Source organism: Propithecus coquereli, unplaced genomic scaffold, assembly GCF_000956105.1.
Source record: "Propithecus coquereli isolate 6110/MARCELLA unplaced genomic scaffold, Pcoq_1.0 Scaffold378, whole genome shotgun sequence".
Taxonomy (NCBI): Eukaryota; Metazoa; Chordata; class Mammalia; order Primates; family Indriidae; genus Propithecus; species Propithecus coquereli.
In genome coordinates this window covers 3,741,762-3,765,919 of record NW_012149485.1, presented here as the reverse complement: position 1 = coordinate 3,765,919, position 24,158 = coordinate 3,741,762, and the positions used below count along the sequence as shown (strand labels likewise).

Sequence of the window (24,158 nt, the reverse complement as noted above, 5' to 3'; positions counted from 1 at the left end):
TCAGATTGGATAATAGAATATCCTGTTCTATGCTGGCATCTACTGGTGAGGTATGATATAGCAGTAACATTTCATATACAGCAAGTTCCTAGTGCTCTTTGTCACATTAGAAAAATAAAGTTACTCTGGTTCTCTTCCCCTTTGGTTAATGTGAAAGGGATCTGACTTTTAGGAGATTGCAGTAAGGTAGTGTGTGTGGTTACTTAATGCGTTTGCATCAGTGGAAGCGGAGTGTCTAGGGGAGGGGTTCTCAAACCGTGGCCTACACCAGAGTCACATGAGGAGCTTGTTAAAATACAGATTTCCCAGCCCAGCACAAATGAGCCCTGGGAATTGGCATATTTAACATTTTCCCCAGCTGTTTCTGAGATATTTGGTCCCAGGACCACAGTTTGAGAAATACATGATGAAACACATAAAGGTCTGACTTTAGAGAGCATGTTCTTTCTGTTGAACCGTGTATCTTTCTGAGACTCTGGCCAGAGATTAGATGGTCGGGTGTCTGGGTGTGGACTAGGAATTCCTGCCTGGGTAAATCGTTGGGCCAAGGGAACTTTAAAGTCCCTTCCAACTGCAAGGTTTTGTGTTTCCTCTGATGGTCTGTTTCTTCCAAGATGCTCCGTATTCTCTCCTCTATGTTGCCAAAAATCGGAGTGCTGTTTTCTACTGCTTGGTTGTAGATTAGATGCTAAAAACTGCAAGCGCATCAATCTTGGAGGAAGCCAAGCAGCTGGCTACCTCCAGCGTCTCCTCCAACTGAAGTACCCTGGGCACCTGGCAGCTATCACTCTCAGCCGCATGGAGGAGATTCTGCACGAGCACAGCTACATTGCTGAGGACTATGTGGAAGGTAATGAAGAGGACATTTGCCTACAGCTTTTGGATATTGTCTACCTTTGGGGTGATCCTTAAGTTGTTTCTAGTATGACTCTTTGCTTGCTTACTTTTTTACTCTAAATTATAATACTTTGTAGTACCTCTTACCCTTTTTGTTGTTCATTTTCTTAAACTGTTGAATAAACCAATAACTTACATAGGTAGGTTCCCTTCATAAGTGGTAGCTTTTACAGTTGGCTTCCAGTACAGGTCTTGGGATTATACAACTTTTTCCAGTGGTGAAACATTCTTAAGAGTGAGCAGAACATACTAGATTAAAAATAGTTTAAGTTTGAAGACAATTGAAATTGTTTCATCACACCATTAGAGTAGAATCCATACTCCAGAAGCATACCTTTCTCTCTTCAAGCTTGTCTTGAACTTTTGGTTGTATTTTACTTCAAATTAAAGTATTACTTTTAATTACTATTGTCTTGTCACACAAATATATATGTTCCTCACAAATTTTGGTAGTTCAAATAAAACCAAAGGACTGTGGACAATACCACCATTAATACAACTCTGCTGTACGTTTTCTTGGAGTTTTTGTTGGCATCTAAGGTGCTGACTTCAGCTGGCTGATAGTGAGCTCCTGAAAGGCAAAAGCCATGTCTTTTTTTTTTTTTTTTAACTTTTAGTTATGGTGAAAACTACATAACATAAAATTTACCATTTTAACGCCCCCCCCCCCCTTTTTTTAAAGAGGTAGAGTCTTGCTTTGTCACTCAGGCTGGTGTGCAGTGGCACAATCATGGCTTACTGTAACCTTGAATTCCTGGGCTCAAGCAATCCTTCTGCCTCAGCCTCCTGAGTAGCTGGGACTACAGGCATGTGCCACCATGCCGGGCTAATTTTTTAGTTGTCCAGCTAACTTCTTTCTGTTTTTAGTAGAGACAGGGTCTCGCTCTTGCTCAGGTTGGTCTCGAACTCATGAGCTCAAACAATCTTCCCGCCTCAGCCTCCCAGAGTGCTAGGATTACAGGCGTGAGCCACCGCGCCCGGCCAGTCTTCTGTAGGTTTTATATTTCTGTGTTTACATTGAGTTCTGTGATCCATTTTGAGTTCACTTTTTATAAGTTTTGAGGGATTAGGTCACTTATTTTTTTTTTTAATTTTGTATATGGATGTCCAATCATTCCATGTCATTTGTTGAAAAGATTGTTGTTTTTGGAGGGTAGGCTGTCCCTAAGACCACTCCCAGGTGTAATGATTTGCTAGAAGGACTCACAGGACTCAAAAGTTATTAAACTCATGGCTATAGTTTATTGCAGTGTAAGGATACAAAGCAAAGATGCCAAAGGGGAAAGTGTATAGGGTGAAGTTCAGAGGCAGCCAGGCACGAATTTCCAAAAGTCTTCCAGTGGAGTCACACAAGATACACTTAATTCCTTCAGTGAGTTGTGATGACACATATGAAATGTTTTTTACTGGGGAAGCTCATTGAAGACCCAGTGCCCAAAGTTTTTATTGGAGGCTAGACATGTAAATACCTTCTGCTAACACATACCAAAATTCCAGCCTTCTAGAAAGAAAACAGGTGTTCAGCATAAACCATCTTGTTTGCCCATACAGTCTAGGCAAAATGAGCCACACTTATTAGGGAAAGTTTTATATTGGTATAGGGAACTGTTAACCGGCCAGGTTCCCAGATGCTAGCCAAGGACTGAGCTTTCAAGCAGGTCTTTCTAAGGATAGCAGTCCCAGGCTGCTTTTGAATGGATTTTGAGTTTCATGAAATGCTTTTGCTGCATCAGTTAAGATGATCTTGTGGTGTGTCTGCTTTAGATTGTTCGTTTGAGGGATTATAATGATTGCTTTTGAATATGAAACCAGGCTTGATTTTTAGGGGGGATATAAACCCACTCGTTTATGTATATTACTGTTTTATCTATTGCTGGATTTGATTTGGTAATATCTCGTGGGGGTTTTTTGTGACTATATTCATGAGGGACGTTAGGATATAGTTTCTTTGTACTACTGTCTTTGTGTGGTTTTGGTGTCAGGGCAATACTGGCCTTGTTAAATGAGTGGAAAAGTGCTCGTAGAACTTTCTGGAAAAGATTGTATAAATAATTGATTTTTTTTCTTTTTTAAGTATGTGGTAGCGTTCTCTAGTGGAACCATTTGAGCCTGGGGGTTTCTTTTTCTGAAGTCTTTTAACCATGAATTAAGTTTCTGTAATAGACATAGGACTATTCAGGTAACCTTATTGATTTCTTCTCTTTACTGTTTCCTTCGTTCTCCTTGGTTTAGGTTTATTTTGCTCTTTTTATCCTAGTTTCTTAAAGTACAAGCTTTGATTATTATAAGGCCATTCTTTTTAATATTAGTGTTTAATGCTGTTAATTCCCCTCTCAGCATTGCTTCATCTGTATCCCACAAGTTTTTATATATTTTCATTTTTACTGACTTCAAATATTTTCTAATTTCCTTCAAGACTTCTTTAAGCAATTGATTATTGCAGAAAACTAACAAAATGATGGAAAAAAGAAAAAGAAATGTGGTGTTTTATGTCCAAGTGTTTGAAAATTTTCTTATCTTTCTGTGATTTATTTCTAGTTTAATTCTGTTGTGGTCAAATAACTCTCTTTGATGTCAATTAAATTTGTTTATTTTATGACCCAGAGTGTAGTCAACTTTGACAAAAGTGTCATATACACTTGAGAAGAATACACACTCTGCTCCTGTTGGGTGGAATGTTCTGTGATGTCATTTAGGTTCTGTTGGTGGTGGTGTTCAGTTCTTCTGTATCCCTGTTTATTTTCCATCTACTGGCTCTACTGATTATTGAGAAAAGAATGTTGAAGTCTGTAGGTATAATTGTGGATTTTCCTATTTCTCCTTTCATTTCTGTCAGCTTTTGCTTTCACGTATCTGAATCTCTTTTGTTAAGTACGTATTTAGGATTCTTAAGTCTTCTTGGCAAATTGACCTTTTATCATTATGTAACATCTGTCCTTCTCCTTGGCAATTTGCTTTGCTTTGAAGTCTACTTGAATATTAATATAGCCACTCCAACTTCCTTTTGATCAGTGTGCACGTGGTACATTTTTCCATCCTTTTTCTTTTCACGTACCTATACCATTATATTCAGAGTGAATTTCTTAGTAGTTGGGTCATTTTTTAAAAATCTATTTTGTCAATATCTTTTAATTGGTATGTTAGGACCATTTACAATTAATTATTAATATATTTGAATTTAGGTCCACCATTTTGTTTCTTTTTTGTTCCCTCCATGTATTGCTCCTCTGTTTGTCTCTCCTACCTTCTTTCAGGTTATTTGAACTTTTTTCTTTTTTTTTTTCCTTAGCATTCCATTTTAATTTATCTGTTTTTTTTGTTTTTCTGTATCTCTGTGTAGGTTTTTTCTTTTTAGTGGCTGCCCTAGAGATTACAGTAAACATAACTTTTCACAGTCTGCTCAGAATTAATATTTACCACTTCAAGTGGAATATAAAAATTGTTAGCACTATCCTTTATCCTTCCCTGTTTATGTTGGAGTTGTCTTATATGTTACAGCTACATACACTGGAAACCCATCAGACAGTGTTATGATTTTTAAATTGTCAGACACATTTTAGACAGTTCATGGGGAGATTAGTCTGTTAATGTTTAACCAGATTTTCATCATTTCTATTGCTCTTCCTACATTCCTGATGTTCAAAGCCTCCTGGTGCCGTTTCTATCTGAAGAACTTTATTTAGCCATTCTTTTAGAAGAGCTCTGCTGGCGTGATATCCAGGTTTTACAGCTACATTTAGTTAATTGAGTGGATTCAGAGACTGGGTGGAGTGTGTTTTCTCCATTGTAAACCCTGTGGAGCCCAGGTATTGACGTTTTACTTTTTGTGTTAATAGTCCATTTCGTAACTTCCAAAATTATTTGTTTGAAGAATTACAGAAATGGCGGTGCCCTGATTATTACGAGAACAACGTCCACAAGATGCAGCTCCCATTTTCCAGCAAGCTCCTTGGCAGCACCCTGACCTCGGAGGAGAAACAGGAAAGGCGGCAGCAGCAACTGCGGCGGCTGCAGGAGCTCAATGCCCGGCGGCGGGAGGAGAAGCTGCAGCTGGATCAGGAGCGGCTGGACAGACTGCTCTATGTGCAGGTAACAGCAGATACAAAGGATGTGCTCCCAGCCGTGCTCAACAAGATGGTCCCAGAAAATTTCCTTCCTATGTATCTTTCCTTGGCCATAAAATGCGTTGACCATCTAAGTCCCCTTTGGGGTCAAGAATGAGTTTAGGGGATCATCAGTGTAGAGTACAATATAGAAGCAGCTTTTTCTCAAAGAGCTGTGGGCTCCAGCTTCATTGATTTGTTTATTTTGGCCTTATAATCTCCTTTATTTCAGTTTTTAATTTGTTGATTTAAGTGTAGCATATATAATGCAAATTGCACAAATCTTAAGTCTAAACCTCGATGAATTTTCACAAAGAAAAACACACCCATGTATCTGCTATCAGATCAAGAAACAGAGCTGTACCAGCATCCCAGAAGCCTCCCTCCTGTCTCCTCTTGGGAAGTAACTTTCCCACCTTCCCCTGCAAGTGGTAACAACATTTCTGTCCTCTATCACCATTGATTAGTTTTGCCTAATCAGGTGTTGCTGGAACTGTGATGCCTAGAGACAGCTGTGGAGGAGAGCAGCTGTGCCAACCTGTGACAGGAGCCGGAGATGCGGCTCTGCAGCAGGCAGGCCAGGGGAGGCCTCTCCTGCTGCACTTCTTCTCTGTGTCGCTTGAAGCTACTTCTCTTTCCTTCCTGCTTGTGATTGCACCGTTTGTCTTTGAGGATGAATTGTGACTGCTCTGGTTTCAGGAACTTCTCGAGGATGGCCAGATGGATCAGTTTCACAAAGCGCTGATAGAACTGAACATGGACTCCCCAGAAGAGCTTCAGTCCTACATTCAGAAGCTCAGTTTGGCAGTGGAGCAAGCTAAGCAGAAAATCCTTCAAGCAGAAGTCAACCTGGAGGTGGATGTGGTAGACAGCAAGCCAGAGGTAACTGCGAGGGCCCTGGGAGGGAGCAGCCCTTCCTGAGGGGGAGGAGTGTCCTAAGAGGGCTGACATCAGAGGGGTGTGACTGGAGTCCAGGAGGAAAAGAGAACAACATGACGCGTGTTGTCCACTGGCACGTGGGTGGGGCAGTGATGGCACTGACCTTGTACCAACCAAAGTTCTGTCTGGAGGGATTTCACCCTGTAGGCCTCTGGCCCCCTCGAAGAGGAAGTGTGCATGTAAATAGGGAGAACACTCACACACCAGTCTTTTGGTGCTTTCTTGAACCCGAACCTGTTCCTCTGATGGTCATTTGACAGTCATACTCTCCCTTTAACATTCTTCTGGTGTTTTATTAACTGTATCGTGGTTGATTGTTCACTTCCCTCCCCTCCATCGTGGTGCTCCCTAAGGACAGGGATCACGCTTCATACAGAGTTTATGTGAGTTTTTACAGCTAGTAGCTATGCTCAATAAAACATTTGTAGGTTGCCTTAAGGTCAGCCTTTTTTTAGTAACTAAAGACTAACTCTTTGAATAAGCTCTTTGATTTTCTCTTTTTCTCATTTGTTTCCCTGCCTGTACACTGTTAATAAGTGTTGATGTGGCAGAAAGGGCAGGTGGCAGAGCTGAGCTGGGCCCTGGTTAGTCCAAACCCTGGCGTCTTGGGGCCTGCATGATGAAGGTGCAGCCTGCAGGTCACTCCTCAGCGCAGAACGGGTCTCCTGTCTTTAGAACTGGAACTAAGTGTTGATAAGTATATGTATGGTTCCTGAGTATATGTATGGATCCCTGCAGTTCCAAAACGAAAGAATTTACTCATTGCCTTGAAACATGTTTTAGGCAGGATAAACCAGACTAGCTTCTTGGCTTTTTGTGGTTAAATCTGCTTTCTTTAAACTCTTGATTACCTATGCTTTCAGAGAGAAGCAATACTGTGGAAAAATCCAAGTCAGTGCCGTTTGATGCTGGGTGCTGCTTATCAGTGATGTCAGAGCTGTCTTTGGCTCAGTGTGAAGCTTACTCATGCAGTGATGGGCTCTCAGCTGGAGGCTCACTCGTAGTTCCTGCTCTCAGCCTTGCCTTCTCTGCCTCTTGTTGACAGGCTGTAGATTATGTGAGGACAGTAACTGGCCATGAGCACATGTGCTTTATGGAGCAGATCCTGAGGGAGGCTTTCTAGATACACCTTCCCAGATCACTAAGATCTTGGGTAGAAGGGGCCTTCACCATCTTGCTCCCCTGCGCATCCAGATCAGCTTCAGTTGAGTCAGTGTGCTTTTTCTTGTTTGCTTCTCCCAGTTTTCAGGTCTTTGTTTCAGATTTGACCAAGTATTTTTTGAAAGGTAGAACTGGCTAGCCAGTGTCATGGTCAAAATTTATCCCATGAATGTGACTGTAACTGACTCTAATTGCCAAAACTTATCCTCAGTAAATGCTGACTGACCATTACAGCTTTGGTGAAAGCTTACTGAAATCCAGAACCATGTCATCTTTGTTTTATATTCATCCATATGTAGTTTTTATCATGTTTAGCATGTCAACAGGACATACGCTGCTTTATACCAAAAAGGTGTCACTAAGCCATGTGCAGGTGAGGGATTTCAGATTTAAAAAGGAAAAAAACCAAGCAGCTCTGAAGATGTGATTCCTGAGCAGTTGAGTAACTAGTTTATCCTTTTCTTTGTTCATTTTTCTGCATTTGTTACATGCTGTGATTCACCACTCCTCCGTTGGTTCAGTAGATACTTACTAAGCACCTCCTTTGTTCTGTGCTCCTGGGGCATATATTTAAATCTCCCTGGGAGGCTTTGAAATGTTGGACTTGAAAAGATTTCTCTGCAGTCCACAAATTTGATGAATTGATTGGTCACCAAAGCTGTAATGGTCAGTCAGCATTTATGAAAGGTAATTTTTGGTGATTAGAGTCAGTTACAGTCACATTCCTGGGATAAATCTGACCATGACACTGGTTAGCCAGTTCTACCTTTCAAAAAATACTTGTAGTATTTTCCAACTATATCTTTCATCTAGAATGAAGTGAATAGATATATGTGGACCAAATTTCACATTGAAATTCCACTTAAGCAGTAATGGCTGAATGGGAGTAATACAGCTGGAATTTTTAAATGTATAGTGTTTCCTGAAATCCCTTTTTCCTTAACAGACCAATCCATTCTGCCCTTGCTATTCTGCAGTTATCCCCGTGAGGATATAAAGGAGGAGGCTTTGCTAGCTTTCTGATGAGGTATTTGAACTAGGAGATGCTGGCTTTTCATAGCCACAAGCACAGCATAAAGGTAGGAGGGGAGAACACAGTTTTAGAGCATCGTCGTTTGTTGGAAAACACAATGGGCCAAATATAGGAAGTTCTCTTGCTTTACCAGCCAAGATCAGAGTTGGCCTCTGCTTGTTCTGCTGCTGCTCAATGCTGTTTTTAGGGAACCATGCTGCATCTTCTCTGATGTGCTTTGGCAAACTGTCGTTCCATTCAGTTCCAAAAGAACAGTCATATTCGTGTTCCTGAGCACCACACAATACATGTGGACACCCTGGCAAACCCAAGGGGGAGAGAAGCCAGCCGTGGTGGAGAAATCTGTTCTCTGTTGGATGCCTTTTTTCTGCAATGAAGTTATTAGCTTTGTTCCTCTCTGTGAATCATATGAATTAGGATAAGTAAATATTCTTCTTTACCATTTTTAGTGAAGCTAAGAAGTAATATGATTTTTTAAGATGACATGTTTTTTAATGTAGCTAGATGAAAGCAAATGATGATATTTTTGCTGCAGCTGAAGAAGCCTTTTGAAACCCAAAGGTTTATAATCTTCTCCATTCTGGGGGGAATTTGAGGGTGTATCCCAGGTCCCAGAGGCCCTCAGTGCCAGGCACAGTATGCCAGGGGCCAGGGATGCAGAGGTGACTAAGATACAGCTCCTCAACCTGAGCAATATAGCAAGACCCCACTTCTAAAAAAAATTAAAAAAATAAATTATCGCAGCATTGTGGTGCATGCCTGTAGTCCTAGCTACTCAGGAGGCCAAGGCAGGAGGATCACTTGAGTTCGCACTGAGCAATGATTGTGCCACTGCACTCCAGCCTGGGCGACAGAGTGACATCCGTATCTTTAAACAAACAAACAAAGCCCAGTTCCTGTCCTCCCAGGTGCCTAAAAAAAACAGACAAAAAGCAAAAACCTAGGCCTGTAGCAGCACACTTAGCTGCTTGGGATGGAGCATGTCAGGGGTGGAGGTGGCTGGTGTGGAAATACAGATGGATTTTTGAGAAAGGATTGGGATGTTTGATCTGGGCCCTGAAAGATTACCTGATTCCAGTAGTAGCAAAGGAGGAGGGAAGGCCATTTTAGGTGGAAAGAACCACGTGTGCAGGGAGGTGTGTAGAGTGTGGGCAAGAAGGGTGGTGGTGGGTGATGAAGCAGAGACAGCTATAAAGGTCTTCACCTGTCAGGCTAAGGAGCCTGCGTATTGTCCTTCAGACATAGAGAGCCCTCGAAGGAGGTTGAGCAAGGAGATGATATGATGAGATTTTATTTTAGGAAAATAACTGGTGGCAGTTAGCATGATGGGTTGAAGGGAGAAGTTAGGCTGAAAGTGGGAAAACAGAATAAAAATGTGTTGTAGTGTCCAGAAGAGAGCTGCTGTGGACCTGCAGTTTGTCAGTAACCATGGGGAAGGAGGGTGGAGGAGGAGTTACTTCAAAGGTGGCATCCCAAGATCTCGGTGCCATTTACAAGCCAAGGTGAGAGGAGTGGCAGTGGCTGATGACAACAGAAGATGTGGCACATGCCATACCCTGTGCTGAGCACTTGTGCAAGTGTCGTCCTAGTTAATTTTTACAACTCAGTGAGTGGGTACTATTATCATTCCCATTTTACAGACAAGGAAACTGAGACTTGGGCAAGTGGGGAAATTTGCCCAAGGTCGCATAGGTAGACGTCGTGCAGCTGAGATTCAGACTCAAGCAAAATCCCATTCCAGCTGCCACTCTTGTAATGTAGGCTGTTTGGAAAGGCAGTGAGTACGTGGGTGGTAGTGCCTTTGACCACGTTTGGGAAGATAATGAGCTAAGTTTTGACACCTTATCTTTAAAGTCTTTGTGGGACATCAGGTGGAGCTTTCCAGGACTCACCTATGAGAGGACATAGAATCAAATGGGACCTGAGAAAAGGAAAAGGCCTGGGGAATGCCACCACTTAGGAGCTGGATGGCAGAAGGGCCAGGGAAAGAGATTGAGAAAGCAGTCAGAGAAGAGAGAAGCCAGAAGGGTTGATGGGAGAGTTTCAAGAGATGTTTTAGTCATATCCCCAGCCCAACAGGACCTGCTGTTAAGGGACTAATTGTTAACATTAGTGTTGGCACGTATATTTATTAACTATTAAGAGGTTTATTTAATTTTTCTGGTAGTCTAGCTACCTTGTCAGCTGTCACACCCTTCTCCCCCAGAGCTGTGTGTGTGGGGTGTAACTAATGCAAGGAGCAAGTCATCCACGGGGCCCAGCCCCGAGCTGGCACTATCAGAACGTTTCAGAGAAGGTGGGGGTTGGTAGGCTTGTATACACAGGAAAGGTAGGAGACGAAAGCAAAGCGCAAAGCCCGTTTCTGGCTTTTTAGTCTTTTAATCTTTGTGTTTATGTGTGTGCTTTTTAAAAAAATTGCTTAGAAAATTTTTCATAATTTTTATGTAAGCTTTTAAAACATTGAACAAGATCCTGGTTATTTTTCGTGACACTGAACTAATAGAGCCAAGGCTTGCTGAAGGCACAGATTGTGTTTTGTTTATTCTATTCGATTCCAGACCCCTGACCTGGAGCAGCTGGAGCCGTCTTTGGAAGACGTGGAAAGCATGAATGATTTCGATCCCTTGTTTTCAGAGGAAACACCTGAAGTGGAGAAGCCAGTCGCCACTGTCCAGGTTTGACTCCTGCAGCCTAGACTGTGCTTATGCTTTGAAGCTGTTGACGTAAATGGCTGTGCTAGCCTGGTCTGTTTCATTAGGACTATCCTTTTGTTTTTTTTTTAAATCCTGGGCATTTTTTTCTAGAAAAAGAGGTACCAGTTCTTAAAACATCTGAAGTCAGGGATTTTTTCCCAGTTATTGATTGAGGTTCCAGTACTAAGGTGTGAATCTGTGAGAATCTGCCTAGCAGAAACATTTGGGAAAATAAGTAGGAACTTTAGATCTGAAGACTGTCTTTTAATGGTTTCGATTACATTTAAGCTAGCGTCCTTATGCTTAATCCTCTCTGGGGTCTATGTTTTTGTCATCACAATGGCAACCAGGTGAACTGTCCTGACTCTGAGACCCAGCTGGGAGAGAGGGGCGGCGGTGCTAGGCCAGCCCGGGGCAGGAGACCTGTCCTCCACGCTGGGCCTTTTTACTGCTGCTCTCCACGATGTCTCTTTCCCTGCAGCGCAGGGACCATTTCGTGATGTAAATATGTAGGTATTTGTAATTCAGAGGTTGAATGAAGGTAGAAGATTGAATTATCAAGTCAAGAGAGTTGGGGGGAGGCTAATTTGCCATGAACAAAGGACAGAAACTATTTAGAAATACGAAGTGCAGTTTGAGGAAGCTGGCAGCTGGGATGTTTATCATTACGGCCTAAAAATATCTTTTAAACCTTGGGTTTTTAAAGCCCGTGTTTAACTTGGCAGCATATCATCAGCTGTTTGTTGGGACAGAAAGAATTCGAGCCCCAGAAATTATCTTCCAGCCGTCTCTCATAGGAGAAGAGCAGGCTGGGATTGCGGAAACCCTTCAGTACATTCTGGACAGGTGAGACCGTGAAACTTCTGTTCCTTATATTTTCCTGAACCTTTTCCTTGGATTTTGCACCAAATGGTGATTTGATGGTCGGGCACTTTGGAAATCCATCTCGCTCTTTTCTTTTCATTGACTTGCCGTGCTCCGATAGTATTCTTTTATCTCTGTCACCAGGCCTGGCACCTGGTTGGGACTGTTTGTAGTTGTTTTCTGAATCTGTAAAGTGCTCATTTGATTTGAGCAGCTTTGAGAGTTTCTTTTAAGTTGAGCAGCACGATAACTTGTGCTCTGGCTTTCATGTAAACCTTCATATTATCGAAGACTAGTGATTTTAAATCACCCTAAAAATATTGCAGAGGTTATAAAAGTTTTTTTTTTTTTCCTTCCTTACAGGCATTTTACTTATTAAAGGGTTTACATTTCTATGAGAATACACCCCCCGTCCCCTGTGTATACAGGCAGTCCCTGCAGTGCGAGATTGTGTGATTCAGCTCGGACAAGTAGGGAATGTGACTGTAGTACTCCGGCTGCTATGGCTTGTAACGGGATGGGAATTTGCACCTAGCGAGGGAAAAAAGCTTTTGCAGCTACTTTGTTTGAGTGGCTTTGAGCTTTGTCTTAACAGTGGGTGGGAAAGTGATCAAACATGTCTAAGATAAAGCTGTTATTAAAAAAGAAAAAAGCACAAGTGGAGAGATGGACCCTCAAAAGGGAGGTGGGACATTTGAGGGATGATGGAAATGTTTTATATTTTAATTGTGGTAATGGTTATAGGGGTATATAAATTTGTCAAACTTTATCGAAATGTGTGTAAAGTCATCCTCAATAAAGCTGATTTTTAGAAAACATGTATTACAAAATTATCAGAATTCTGATCACATTAGGGAAATGAGTTGACCATTCAAATTAAGGTTTTGACTAGCTATTTGGAAACATTGGACCAGCATTCTATAGAGACACAAATGAGAAGTGAAAGTTTTGGTTTTGTTTATTTTTTTTAAACTTCTCATGTAGACGTTTTCTATTTTGTGCTGAAAGCGTACATTTCCACATCTGTATTCCCTCTGATAATCAAGTTAGAGGGACTGTACCAGAAGGAGTTGTTTCTCTCCTAGGTACCCAAAGGACGTCCAAGAGATGTTGGTTCAGAACGTGTTCCTCACCGGCGGGAACACTATGTATCCCGGGATGAAAGCCAGGATGGAGAAGGAGCTGTTGGAGATGAGGCCCTTCCAGTCTTCTTTTCAGGTACTGATTGTTCATGTGGCCAGCCAGTTTGAAAATAGCATTAATAGTTTGTTTTCTGCTTGCAAAAGTAATGAAATGTAAATGAGAAAAATTGCTTTACAATTCCATCATCCAGAGAGATCTACTATTAACATTTTTGTGGCCTTCCCTCTGGTCTTCAGTTTATGTTTAATTTTTCAAGCAGAATGGGAATCGTGGTTTGTATACTATTTTGTGGTTTTTTTTTTTAATTGGAAAAGGAAGACATGCATGTAATAAAATTCAAAGAGTACAAAAGAGTGTACATCAAGAGTAAGTCATTGTCCCTACCCTGTCCCCCATCCTACAGGCAAAGCTTATCTTTCATAAGTTTTCTACACAAGAAAGTGTATTACTTCGTAAACTGAGTTTTCTTAACCTGTCATGAACATTTTTCCATGTCATTATTCTTGTAAAAGACTGTTTTTTTGATTGTATGGTATGAATGCCCCACGGTTTTTCTACCAAATTCCTGATTACTAAGAAACATGGGCTGAGCTCCCAAGATGGATCAGGCACTGTGGGGATGCTGAGATGACCTGGGCACAGCCCCTCGCTGCAAGGACCTTGCTGTCTGAGGGGGCAGCAACCTAGTAAACTGGCTGGGTTGCCCCAGAGCTTGATGGACGTACAGGTGGGAGTGCCCAGCAGTCTCCACTGGTGTTCAGAGAAGGCTCTGTGGAACTGGATCTTCAAAGGTTGGGTAGGTGTCCGCCATCTAGACAGCATGGTGTGGGTAGGTTGGAGAGAGCATTCCAGACATAAGGACTAGCACGGGCAAAGGCACGGGGGCCAGAAGCTTGTTGAGGGAGCCTGAAGTGGCCAAGTGTGGCTGGAGCATGTAGCTGCTAAAGAGGAGTGGAGGCGGATGAGGTGGAGCGGTGAGCAGAGCCCATACGGTGCAGAGCCTGTGCGTCCTGCCGAGAAGCGTGGCCATGATCCACTGTGCTGCGTGGTGTAGGATACACTCGGGGTGTGGTCTCTGGGCTTTGGTCCTGACTCCGTTGCCACTATGACTGAATTTTGCTAAGCCTCAGTTTTCTCAGTGGTAGGAAGGGGGTAATCATAGCACCTGTTGCCAGGGTTCAGTGTACTGGTGCACATCACATGCGCTCAGCACAGGGCCTGCACATAATAGACTCTCAACGCTAGCTGTTGTGTTGGGGGTCCCTGAGACCGCTCCAGGTACACTGATTGACTAGGAGGACTCACAGGACTCAGCGTGTAATTGTATTTATGGCTACGACTTAGTACAGTGAAGGATACAAAACAAAATCAGCAGAGAGGCAAGGAGCATGGGGAACCAGGTGCAAGCTTCCAGAGTCCTCGCCCAGAGGAGTCACACAGGACATACTTAATTCCCCCAGCAGCAAGTTGCAACAACATGTGAAATGTTGCCAACCAGGGAAGCTTGTTAGACACTAAGCGCCTAGGGTTTTTACGTGGGGGCGGATCACGTAGGCACCCCCTGCTTGGAGCATACCCAAATTCCAGACTCACAGAAGGAAAGCAGGTGTTCAGCATAAACCACATTGTTGTGCAAACAGGCACAGTGAGCCACTCTTACCAGGTAATGGTGGGAGCCCTCCCAAAGTCTAAGTTCCCAGATGCCTGCCAAGGACCAGCCTGTACCCCTGCCTTCTTAAGGATAGGCAGTAGGCCTGCTCTGTTAACCCTTTCCTGCACAGCTGCTGTCTAAAGGCCATAGTGAACCAGGAAGGAGTCTAAGCAGAGGAGTCATGTGATCCAATTTGCATTTTAAGATACTTTCGACACTGGTGTGAAAAAATGGAAAATCAGGGGAAATATTGGAAGAAGGAGACCAGTTAGGAAGCAGCTCCCTAGCCTTTAGGAGGAAGTCCTCACTCCTCTCCACTCACCACGGTTTACAAGGTCCCTTGTGATCTGACCTTGCAGAATTGTCCAGTGTTATCTCATCACCTTCTACCTTCTACCTTGTATTTCAGCCATAGGTAACTGCTGTCAGTTCCCCAGATCTGCCATTTTTCCTGCCTCAGGGCCTTTGCATGCAGCTGGTTCCCTTTGCATAGAATACTCTTACTAGCTCATTCCAGCTCTCAGCGACTGGTTTCCATGCAACTGTCTTGTGACATGTGTTCCAAGCCCTTGGCATGGTATCACTTAGTAGCTATGTAAGAAATATGAAGGCCGCGGCAGAGGGAGAGGAAAGGAGGGAGTTGATGTGAGGGAGTTTAAGGGAGTAAAGTCATCAGACCTCGATAGTAGATTGGATTTGGGGAGAGAAGTGGGACCTATGACAACTGCCAAGTTCTAGGTGGAGCAACTAGTTGGATGACTATGACATTCACTGAACTAGGAACCATGGGAGGAAGAACAGGCTGGAGGGGAGGTTAGTGTGTTCTGTTTCCAGGGTGGATTGAGCTGGGTTTCCAGTGGACACACAGGAGGAGGTGGCCATAGTGAGCTGTGAGTGCTCAGGGGAAGGTGGAAGGGTGGATTCGCATCTCCTCCTGTCAGTGTGCTTGCGGGGCCAGGTGACGTCATGGATTAAGCCCTAGAGGACACCCACATTAAGGGGTTGTAGGAGGGTTGGGCGACGCCCACGATGCTGTCTAAGAAAGAGGCTGTGTGCGAGGCGGGGGAGGTGGGAGGGGAACCAAGGGAGCAGCAGCATCGAAGCCAGGGGTGATGCTAGGAAGCGTGAGCGAGGGTGAGTCACGCTGGCAGGGCCGACTTGTGATGAGGTAGTTGAGAAAAAAATCTTAGAGGATTTTCAAACCTATTTGTTGATAATCCCCAAAGCCTTTCCCGTGAATTACTTCGTGAGCACTGGTTGGGGAACACTGCCGCCAGATCTCTGCCAGCCCTGGCTTTGAGCTGTTCCCGTCTCAGGTGGCCTAGCCCAGCTGGCCTCTCCCCCACCGTCCCTGCTCCCTTTCACGTTGCTCGTGCAGTGAGTGTGCCGCACCACCACTGAGCCCTGACGTCCCAGTTTTAGATTACACGTTCAGCAGTGGCTCAGGCGTATGAACTGTCTAAGGTCCTGTGTGATCTTTAAAAGGTAGAGAACCCCAAGATGTGCACAATGTTTATAATTTCTGTAAGAAAATAGTTTCTGTTGTTTTTTCATAAACAACAAAACATTTAAAAACATTACAAAAATATCAGACAATTTTAATAAGTCAAAATGAAAACAGGAAAAAATTATAATTCCATCGTCCGTGAGAGATGTTATATGTACGCTTTCTGGTCTTTCTTCTCAGGTATGATTTTAACAAAAAAAATAGATTGTTGGTAGCTTGTTATGTGGCCCATATTTTTTTCACTTTGAAATAATTGTGACAGTTTTTCTATGTTGATAGGTACATTTCCAAAGCATTTTTTATGGCTATATAATATTCTGTTAACTATATATCTTATTTCCTTTTTATTGGTAGTAGTGATAGCTACCATTTATTGAACACTCTGTACTGGGAAGTATACCAAGTGTCTCACCCTCTCCCTGCCTCCTCCCAAGTCAGAGCCGTAGGGCCTCTTGTTATCCTAATCTTGCGAAGAGGTCCCTATTCACGAGTGCCTGCCCGTGTGCTAAGCCCAGGCAGTCGGACTCCTGAGCTTACGCTTTTTTCACTTCGTTCTCCTCTGTGCGTGTGATTCCACTTTGTGTGGCCTGCCCCTCCTGTACCTCCGCAGGTTCTAAGACCACCATTCCAAGCTGGAATCCATGTGGTTGGCGGAGGGGAGGAGGTGAAAGGGAGGCGGGAAGGGAGGCAGTTGAGTCTGGAACCCAGGAGGCCGACGTTGAGCTACAGAGTGTTACCCGAATGGTGAGGGCGGCCTGGTTGCGGGCCCCTCACAGAGCTGCTGACCCCCAGCCTCCCTCGTTAATAAGCCGTGGGAAGTAAGCACTGGCAGCGTCACAGAGAATGCCCAGGTCACCCCTCTCTGCTGTCATTTCTCTGAGGCTCTTTTGCTATCATGACCAGAGCTGCCTCCCATCAGCCTCTGCTTTTCTCTGCTCACAGAGAGGAGGGGCACGGGGCCAGGAAGGCCTTTCCTCCACTTGAGTGCCAGCCTCCACTTCTCTCCTCCGCACCAGCTTGTGGTTGGTAGCATCGTGGAGCAGGAGACAGGGCACCTGGGCCCTCCCTGACCCAGAGTGGCAGGTCTTGTGCTCATAAAACACCTGCCAGCTGTCGTTCTGTGAGGTCATGTGTGGTGCGCTCTCCTGGAGAGTCTGGGCGTTTCAGCTCGGCTTTGTTTGGAGGGTGCAGAGGTAGCCCTGCACTATGTTGGAGTAAACTGGGGCCCTCCTGTGTGCGTATTTCTGGGGATAAGGTGTAGGGGCTGTAGCCGGGCCTGCTGAACATCCACGCCTGGAGCCCTGGTGGGAGTCGTCCTTCTGGTGAATGTTCTTTCTGTGTTTCAGGTTCAACTTGCCTTGAACCCCGTGCTGGACGCCTGGTACGGTGCTCGTGACTGGGCCTTGCACCACCTAGATGACGACGAAGCCTGGGTCACCAGGAAAGAATATGAAGAAAAGGGAGGAGAGTACTTCAAGGAGCACTGTGCTTCCAACATCTATGTCCCCATCCGCCTGCCCAAGCAGGCGTCCCGCTCCTCGGAAGCCCAGGTGTCCGGCAAGGGGCCGGGAGCCGGTGGGAGCAGCGCTGGCGAACAGGCGTAGCACAGGCGCCCTCCAGAGTCCGCCCTGCCCACGATGCCCATGGGCCACGGTGGCAGCATGACGGGACAGTGACTGTGCTAGGTGTATCCAGCCCAAGTCTACTGGTCACTTTTGGTTGCAAAATGGACTTCTCCTGGGGAGAACAAAGTTAAGGGACACTGGGAGCTGCCCTTTAGAATTGTGTTCATTTGGGGGCTTCTGCAGTGAAGATGCTTTCAGTGGCTTCCTGGTACCTTTGTTGAACTCTGATGAGCTGTGGCATCGGCTTCCTGCAGCAGTAAATGAAGACGGGGAGGACAGAGATGTACAAAGTGTACAAGACTGATTTCGTACTGTGTTTTAGAGCCTTTTTTGTTTAAAAAAAAATCCTTTAAAATTTATTTTGACAGTGTACGTATTTTATTCTTCTAAATTTGTTGAGAAATTTCATGAGTGTCCAGCAGGGGGAGGTCTTTCACGGCTGTGAAAACGTAGTGTTTATTGCCTTGTGCACTCGCACACCTGTAACCCCACTTGACGGGAGGCTGAGGCAGGAGGATCGCTGGAGCCTGGGAGTTCGAGGCTGCAGTGCACTGTGAGTGCACCTGTCAATAGCTGCTGCATTCCAGCCTGGGAAACAGACCTTGTCTCTAAAAAATTTTTTTTAAATTTTAAAAGGGAAAAAAAAAAAAATATTTTTCAAAAATAAACAAAAAAAAAAAAAAAAAAAAAAAAATTTAAAAAAAAAAAGGTTATTTTGGGAAAAAAAAAAAAATTTTTTTTAAATTTTTGAGACAGGGTCTTACTCTAGTTCACCTAGGCTAGAGTGCTGTGGCGTCAGCCTAGCTCACAGCAACCTCAAACTCCTGGGCTCAAGCAATCCTACTGTCTCGGCCTCCCGAGTAGCTGGGACCACAGGCATGTGCCACCATGCCCGGCTAATTTTTTCTACATATATTTTTAGCTGTCCAATTAATTTCTTTCCATTTTTTGGTAGAGATGGGGTCTCGCTCTTGCTCAGGCTGGTACTTCCTTTCTCTTATTACTTCCCCTACAGATAAGGAGAAAAGACCCAAAAAGGGTCACCAACTTGTGCACAGTCACTCTGCTGGCCGGGGACCTACTTGGTGCCCTCTTCTCAGGGGGCAGCGATAGGACCAGTGGCCCAACTTTTGTTCCTACTTTCTTTGCTGGAAACTTTTCTACCATACGAGGCCTTCCTTCAGATGTTTTGTTTCTGTCCCTGTGAGTTTGTTGGCTCTTTAATAACATTTTCAGGCCTTTCTGAAGAAAGAAATAGACTGGAGAAGGTTAATCTGTAGCTTTTTTTGGTTTTGCATTCTCTGTACTTTCGCAGCTTCATCTTAAATGAACAGATGACCCCTCCCTTTTGCAGAGATTGCCTCGGGAGAATTTTAACTCTCAAGCACACCAAGATTTGAGCCCAGGAGGCCCCTGAGCTGCTAATATTACTGTCAGAGAATCTGTACATTTAAATCCCATGGAACCTCTAGCCCACCCATCTGATGAGGCCCCCTCAGAACCTGCGTGCTCCTGCTACCAAGGGTAATCGCCTGGACCTCCAGCTCTCAAGCGTTTAGAAACCGCAGACGAGGAGGGGGCCGTGGTGGTGGAGAAAGTAGAAGACCCGAGCTGACCCAAGACCTCCCAAGACGTTGCCCTGTGAGCCACGGCTGTCCGTGGCTGGGCCCGGGGACTAGTGAGATGGTGAGAGGCGCGAGTTGTTCAGAAAGGACAGATGTGAGAGGGCAAGGCCCAGTCTCCGTGTGAGAAGGTTTCCATAGCACGTGTCCCGGGGGCAGACTGTGCTAAGTGTCGGGCCTGGGCTCTCTCTCTCACAGTCCACAGTTTAAGCAGCCTGAGTGGCAGTGGTGAGGTCAAAGACTACCTTGGAGGTCAAGTCCTGACGGGGAAGGACCTGGGTTGGGCAGGTGAGCTGGGCATCTGCTGGCCAAACAAGCAGTCAGCTGGCCCTGCTCGGGGTTGTGGGTGGTAGGAGGTTAGGGGCTGTGGTGAGGCGCAGGCCAAGGGGCTGATCCTTGAGCCCTCACATTAAACACGCCATGACGTTGTGGCCGCCTTTGCTGCGTGGGTCCTCGCCAGCACACCAGGCAGGAGTTTGCTACCCGTGGGCCCTTCACACAGACCACAGCAGGGCACCTGCCGTGGTTCCTTGGGCTTTATCTAGGCCCCAGATGGTCTCTTCTACGCTGTGATATGATCCCCAAGATCAGGTGTCTTCCATTCCGCTTGGAGTACCCAGAGCCCAGAGCTAGACTCAGAGGGTGCTGAGGGCTCACCGGGAGTGTGGCCCTGGTGCTGCCTTGGTTCCAGACTCTGGCCTCCAGAACTGTGAGACGATAAATTTGTTTTTTAAGCCCCAAGTTTGTGGTAATTTGTGATGGCAGCGCTAGGAAGCGAATGCAGATGGCCAGGGTGAGTCTGAGAGCGAGTCTGAGTACGGGGGGAGGTGTTAAGCCATAGAGTAGGAAGTAACTTGCCCGCAAGTTGGGGCAGTGCCAATGACAGCAGATCCTAGATGACAGCGAGGGTTTGCCCCAGGCGAGCTGCACCGGCAGTGCAGGGGTACGGGGAGGGCGCTTGGGAAGTGCTCAGGACCAGAGCTGGCAGTCGTGGAAAGGCCCCTCCTCTGGGCGCGACGGAGCACCTTGGCAGCCAGGAGAGGTATAAAGGGGGCAAGGAAGGGCCTGGTGATCTGAGGCTTAGTAAAGCAAAAGAGGATCCGAGGAAGCCATACCACAGAGTGGCAGATACTAAAGAATCTGTCTTTCACTATAGGAACAGAAGGGGGAGCCCTCGAGCAAAGTGGAGCACCACCCAACCGCCTCCCCACCCCATTCGTTATCCACAATATCCTCCCGCTAATAGTTGTTTAGATAAATCTAATGTGCTCAGATATGAACATAATAAACCTGCAGCATCCTTATGGGGATACTGGAAGAAAAGACCAAACCCAGAACATTCAAATCAAAACTTTTTAGCAGATAAAACACTCCCCCTCAAGGTACTGCAAGGCAGGAGCAACATTCCAACATGAACTTAGAATAATTAGACAAAACAGATGTGAGGCCACCACAAAACACATGAAAAGCATTGAGATGACCAAACGACAGGTAGATTTGCGATGGGAACTGACAGAACGCAGGAAAGAAAATGAGGGGAAAAAAAGTTATCTCAAACCTCAATTCCAGATGCACAAGGGAGAAGATACTCAATTGAAAAAGGAAATAAGATTAATAGATAAGGAAAAGAGGCAAAGGAAATCAACCCAATAGAATATAGTTGAAGAAGAAAATTCAATTATATCACATTCTTTTTGTTGTGATATAAAAGACATGACATAAAATTTATCGTCTTAACCATTTTTAAGCATCCAGAACAGCAGTGTTAACTACGTGCACATTATTGGTCAAGCGATCCCCCCAATTTTTTCATCTTACAAAACTGAAACTCCATACTCATTAAACAACTCCGCTTTCCTCCAGCAACCACTATTCTACTTTCTAAGAGTTTGATTGCATAACTCATGTGAAGGAAATCATACAGTATTTATCTTTTTGGTGGTCTTGTTGGTTTCACTTAGCATGATGCCCTCAAGTTTCATCCATGTTGTAGCATGTGTCATAATTTCCTTCCTTTTAAAGCCAAATGATATCCTATTGTATGTATATAGCGCATCTTCTTTACCCATTTACATGTCGATGGACTTTTAGATTGCTTCCATTTCTTGACTATTGCAAATAATGCTATGATGAACATGGGAGTGTAGACATCTCTTCAAGATCCTGATTTCGACTCCTTTGGATATATCCCCAGAAGTGGGATTGCTGGGTGTTTTTTGTGGAACTTCCACATTGTTTTCCATAGCAGCTGCACCATTTTACATTTCTACCAATGGTGCACAGGGTTCCAGTTTCTCCACATCCTCACCAACTCTTGTTATTTTGTTCTTTCGATAGTAGCCAGACTAATGGGTGGTTTTGATTTGCATTTCCCTAGTGATTAGTGATGCTGAGCATCTTTTCATATGTTTGCTGGCCATTTGTATGTCTTTAGAGAAAGGCATACTATTTACATCTTTTGTCCATTTTTTAGTCGGGTTATTTTGGGTTTTGTTATTGAGTTGTAGGAGTTCTTTATATATTTGGGATATTAACCCCTTATCAGATATATAGTTTGCAAATATCTTCTCCCAGTCTGTAGGTTATTTTTTCACTCTTTATTGTTTACTGTGCAGAGAATTGTAAATGTGACGTAGTCTCATTTTTCTGTTTTTGCCTTTGTTGCCTGTTCTTTTGGTGTCGTATTTAAGAAATCATTGCCAAATCCAATGGCATAAGGCTTTTTTTATGTTTTCTTCTAGGAGTTTTATAGGTTCAGGACTTATATTTAGATCTTATGAACTACACTGAATTTTATATTGAAGACAATACAATGGAACAAAATTAATATTTAAAACTGGTAACTCAATAAAACTTTCTTCCTTCCACAACAAACGAACAAACAAAAATACCCTGAATATAAATACCATAAGGTGTGCTTAGGAAGGTTGACTCAAAAGTGCCAGATCCTAGTAAAACTCTTAGACTTTAAAGATAAAGACAAGAGCCCCCGCACGGTGGCTCGTACCTGTAGTCCCAGCTACTGGGGAGGCTGGGATGAGAGGATCGCTTGAGCCCAGGAGTTCCAGGCTGCAGTGAGCTATAACCACGCCACTGTACTCCAGCCTGGGTGACAGAGCAAGACCCTGTCTCCAAAAAAATCCTCTTTGCCTCCCTACAAAAAGACAAAATGGCACGCACAAGAAAGAAAAATTAAGTGGCATCAGACATTTTAACAGCAATATCTAATACCAGAAAGTTAAGTTTTAAAGTTGAATAATTAGAAAACAAAAATGGTAAAATAGATGAATAAGAAAGGAAGTAATCATCAAAAGAAGAAATAAAAATCATCCATTTCCACAACTCCTTCCAAATACATCAGGAAATCTGGATGAAAAGTCAATTTTCTAGGAAAGTGTAATTTACCCAAACTAACCCTAACAGAGATATTTATATATCCAAACAGACTTTTTCCATAGACAAACTCGAGAAAATTGTCCCAGAGCTGCCCTCCTCCCTCCAAAGAGCTTCCAGGTCCAGTAGAGTTCACAGAATTCTACTGCCTTAAACACTAGATACCTCCAGTGTTTCTTGAACTTTTTCAGAGCATTGGAAACAATAGACACCATCTAAATTATTTTTCTGTAGTGAGTATAATATTGCTACCGAAATCCAGTAGTATTGCATGCACGCACAAAAGAAAACTACCTATCTCACTTAAAAATATCAGTGAAGAAAACAATTTGCAAACAGAATCCAGCAACGTATTAAAAAGTAATATATCACGATCAGACGGACTTTTATTCCAGGAATGCAAATGTATCTGTCAAACAGCAAAAATCTCAGAGGCTTAGCCCTAGGTTTATTTTTTACGCTGCATGTTCAGTAAGTGTCAGTGGGGCAGTGGGGGCAGGGGGACGCACTGCTCCATGGAATGACTCTACACCATCTGTGATCCTTCCATCTCAGCACAAAGCAGGGAGGGAACATCAAGGGTGAAGTCCTGGCTCCCAGATGTTCCACCCAGAAGTGGCACTTGCCACAGATACTCAAATTTCACTGGCCAAAGCAAGTCATTTAGCATGTTTAATGTCTTAGTATTCCATTTTACCTGTTCTATTTAGTTACACCTCTATGCTTTTGTGTGTGTGTGGTTGTTTGAGGGATTATATTATATATGCCTGCTTCCCGTGTTACAGTCTGCCATGAATGCATTTCCAGAATACTTCACACGCAATGTAAATATCTTACCACAAGGGTAACTCCATTTCCCCCACTGGCCCTTTCTGGTATTGCTGTCACCTGTCTTACTATTATGCTATAAATCCATAGTACAGTGTTCATATTTTTTTATTTAACTGTCTTCTGGAGAAATCTAAAAAGCTGGTCTTTCACACTGACCTGCATGTGGACCCTTTCTGGCACAGAGCAGTGGGCGTAGGAGGGAGGTCATTTCCTTGGACCAGGAAATGGAGGGGGTTGTTTGGCAGCCATTCCTCAGCCTAGACAACCTTCCGGTTCCACAGGAATTGGGAGACGAATCGGCTGCCTGGCATTTTCCAGCCTGCGTAAGGTTTTGATGGACACCGGGCCAAGAGTGGGGTAGTCCTGTCCTGCCAGCCACGCCCGGCCTGGGCAACGTCCTGGGCAACCTGGGGGTTGCTTGGGTGTGAGGTTGACGGGCATTTCTCAGCCTGGACAAACTTCTGGAAACTCTTCAGCTTTACTCGTGGCGGGGGTGGGGAGCGGGGCTTTACCGTCTGATCACTCTCCAGCTTGGGACACTTCAGCAGTAATTTTGACTGGGTGTCCTCACCAGTGTCATTAAATCTGTAAGGCTTTATGATGGGGCCAGTAGTAACCACGCCCTGATCGTCATCAGCAGAAAAGGGCATTCCTGGAGTATGAGCGAGGGCCTTTTGTCCATGGTGATTCTACCAG

At 44.3% G+C, this 24,158-nt stretch overlaps 1 protein-coding gene across 1 annotated transcript in view; it reads left to right on the top strand.

The window, feature by feature from the left end:
- The window catches only part of ACTR5 (ARP5 actin-related protein 5 homolog (yeast)), a 21,010-nt gene extending 3,035 nt beyond the window's left edge, over window positions 1–17,975 (top strand). The window contains exons 3-9 of the mRNA XM_012652057.1: window positions 681–850; window positions 4,769–4,986; window positions 5,700–5,882; window positions 10,692–10,808; window positions 11,533–11,672; window positions 12,776–12,908; window positions 17,338–17,975. Coding sequence (XP_012507511.1) covers window positions 681–850; window positions 4,769–4,986; window positions 5,700–5,882; window positions 10,692–10,808; window positions 11,533–11,672; window positions 12,776–12,908; window positions 17,338–17,595 — 1,219 coding nt within the window. The 3' untranslated portion in view covers window positions 17,596–17,975. The remainder of the gene's footprint in view (window positions 1–680; window positions 851–4,768; window positions 4,987–5,699; window positions 5,883–10,691; window positions 10,809–11,532; window positions 11,673–12,775; window positions 12,909–17,337) is intronic.
- Window positions 17,976–24,158: the final 6,183 nt, after the last annotated feature.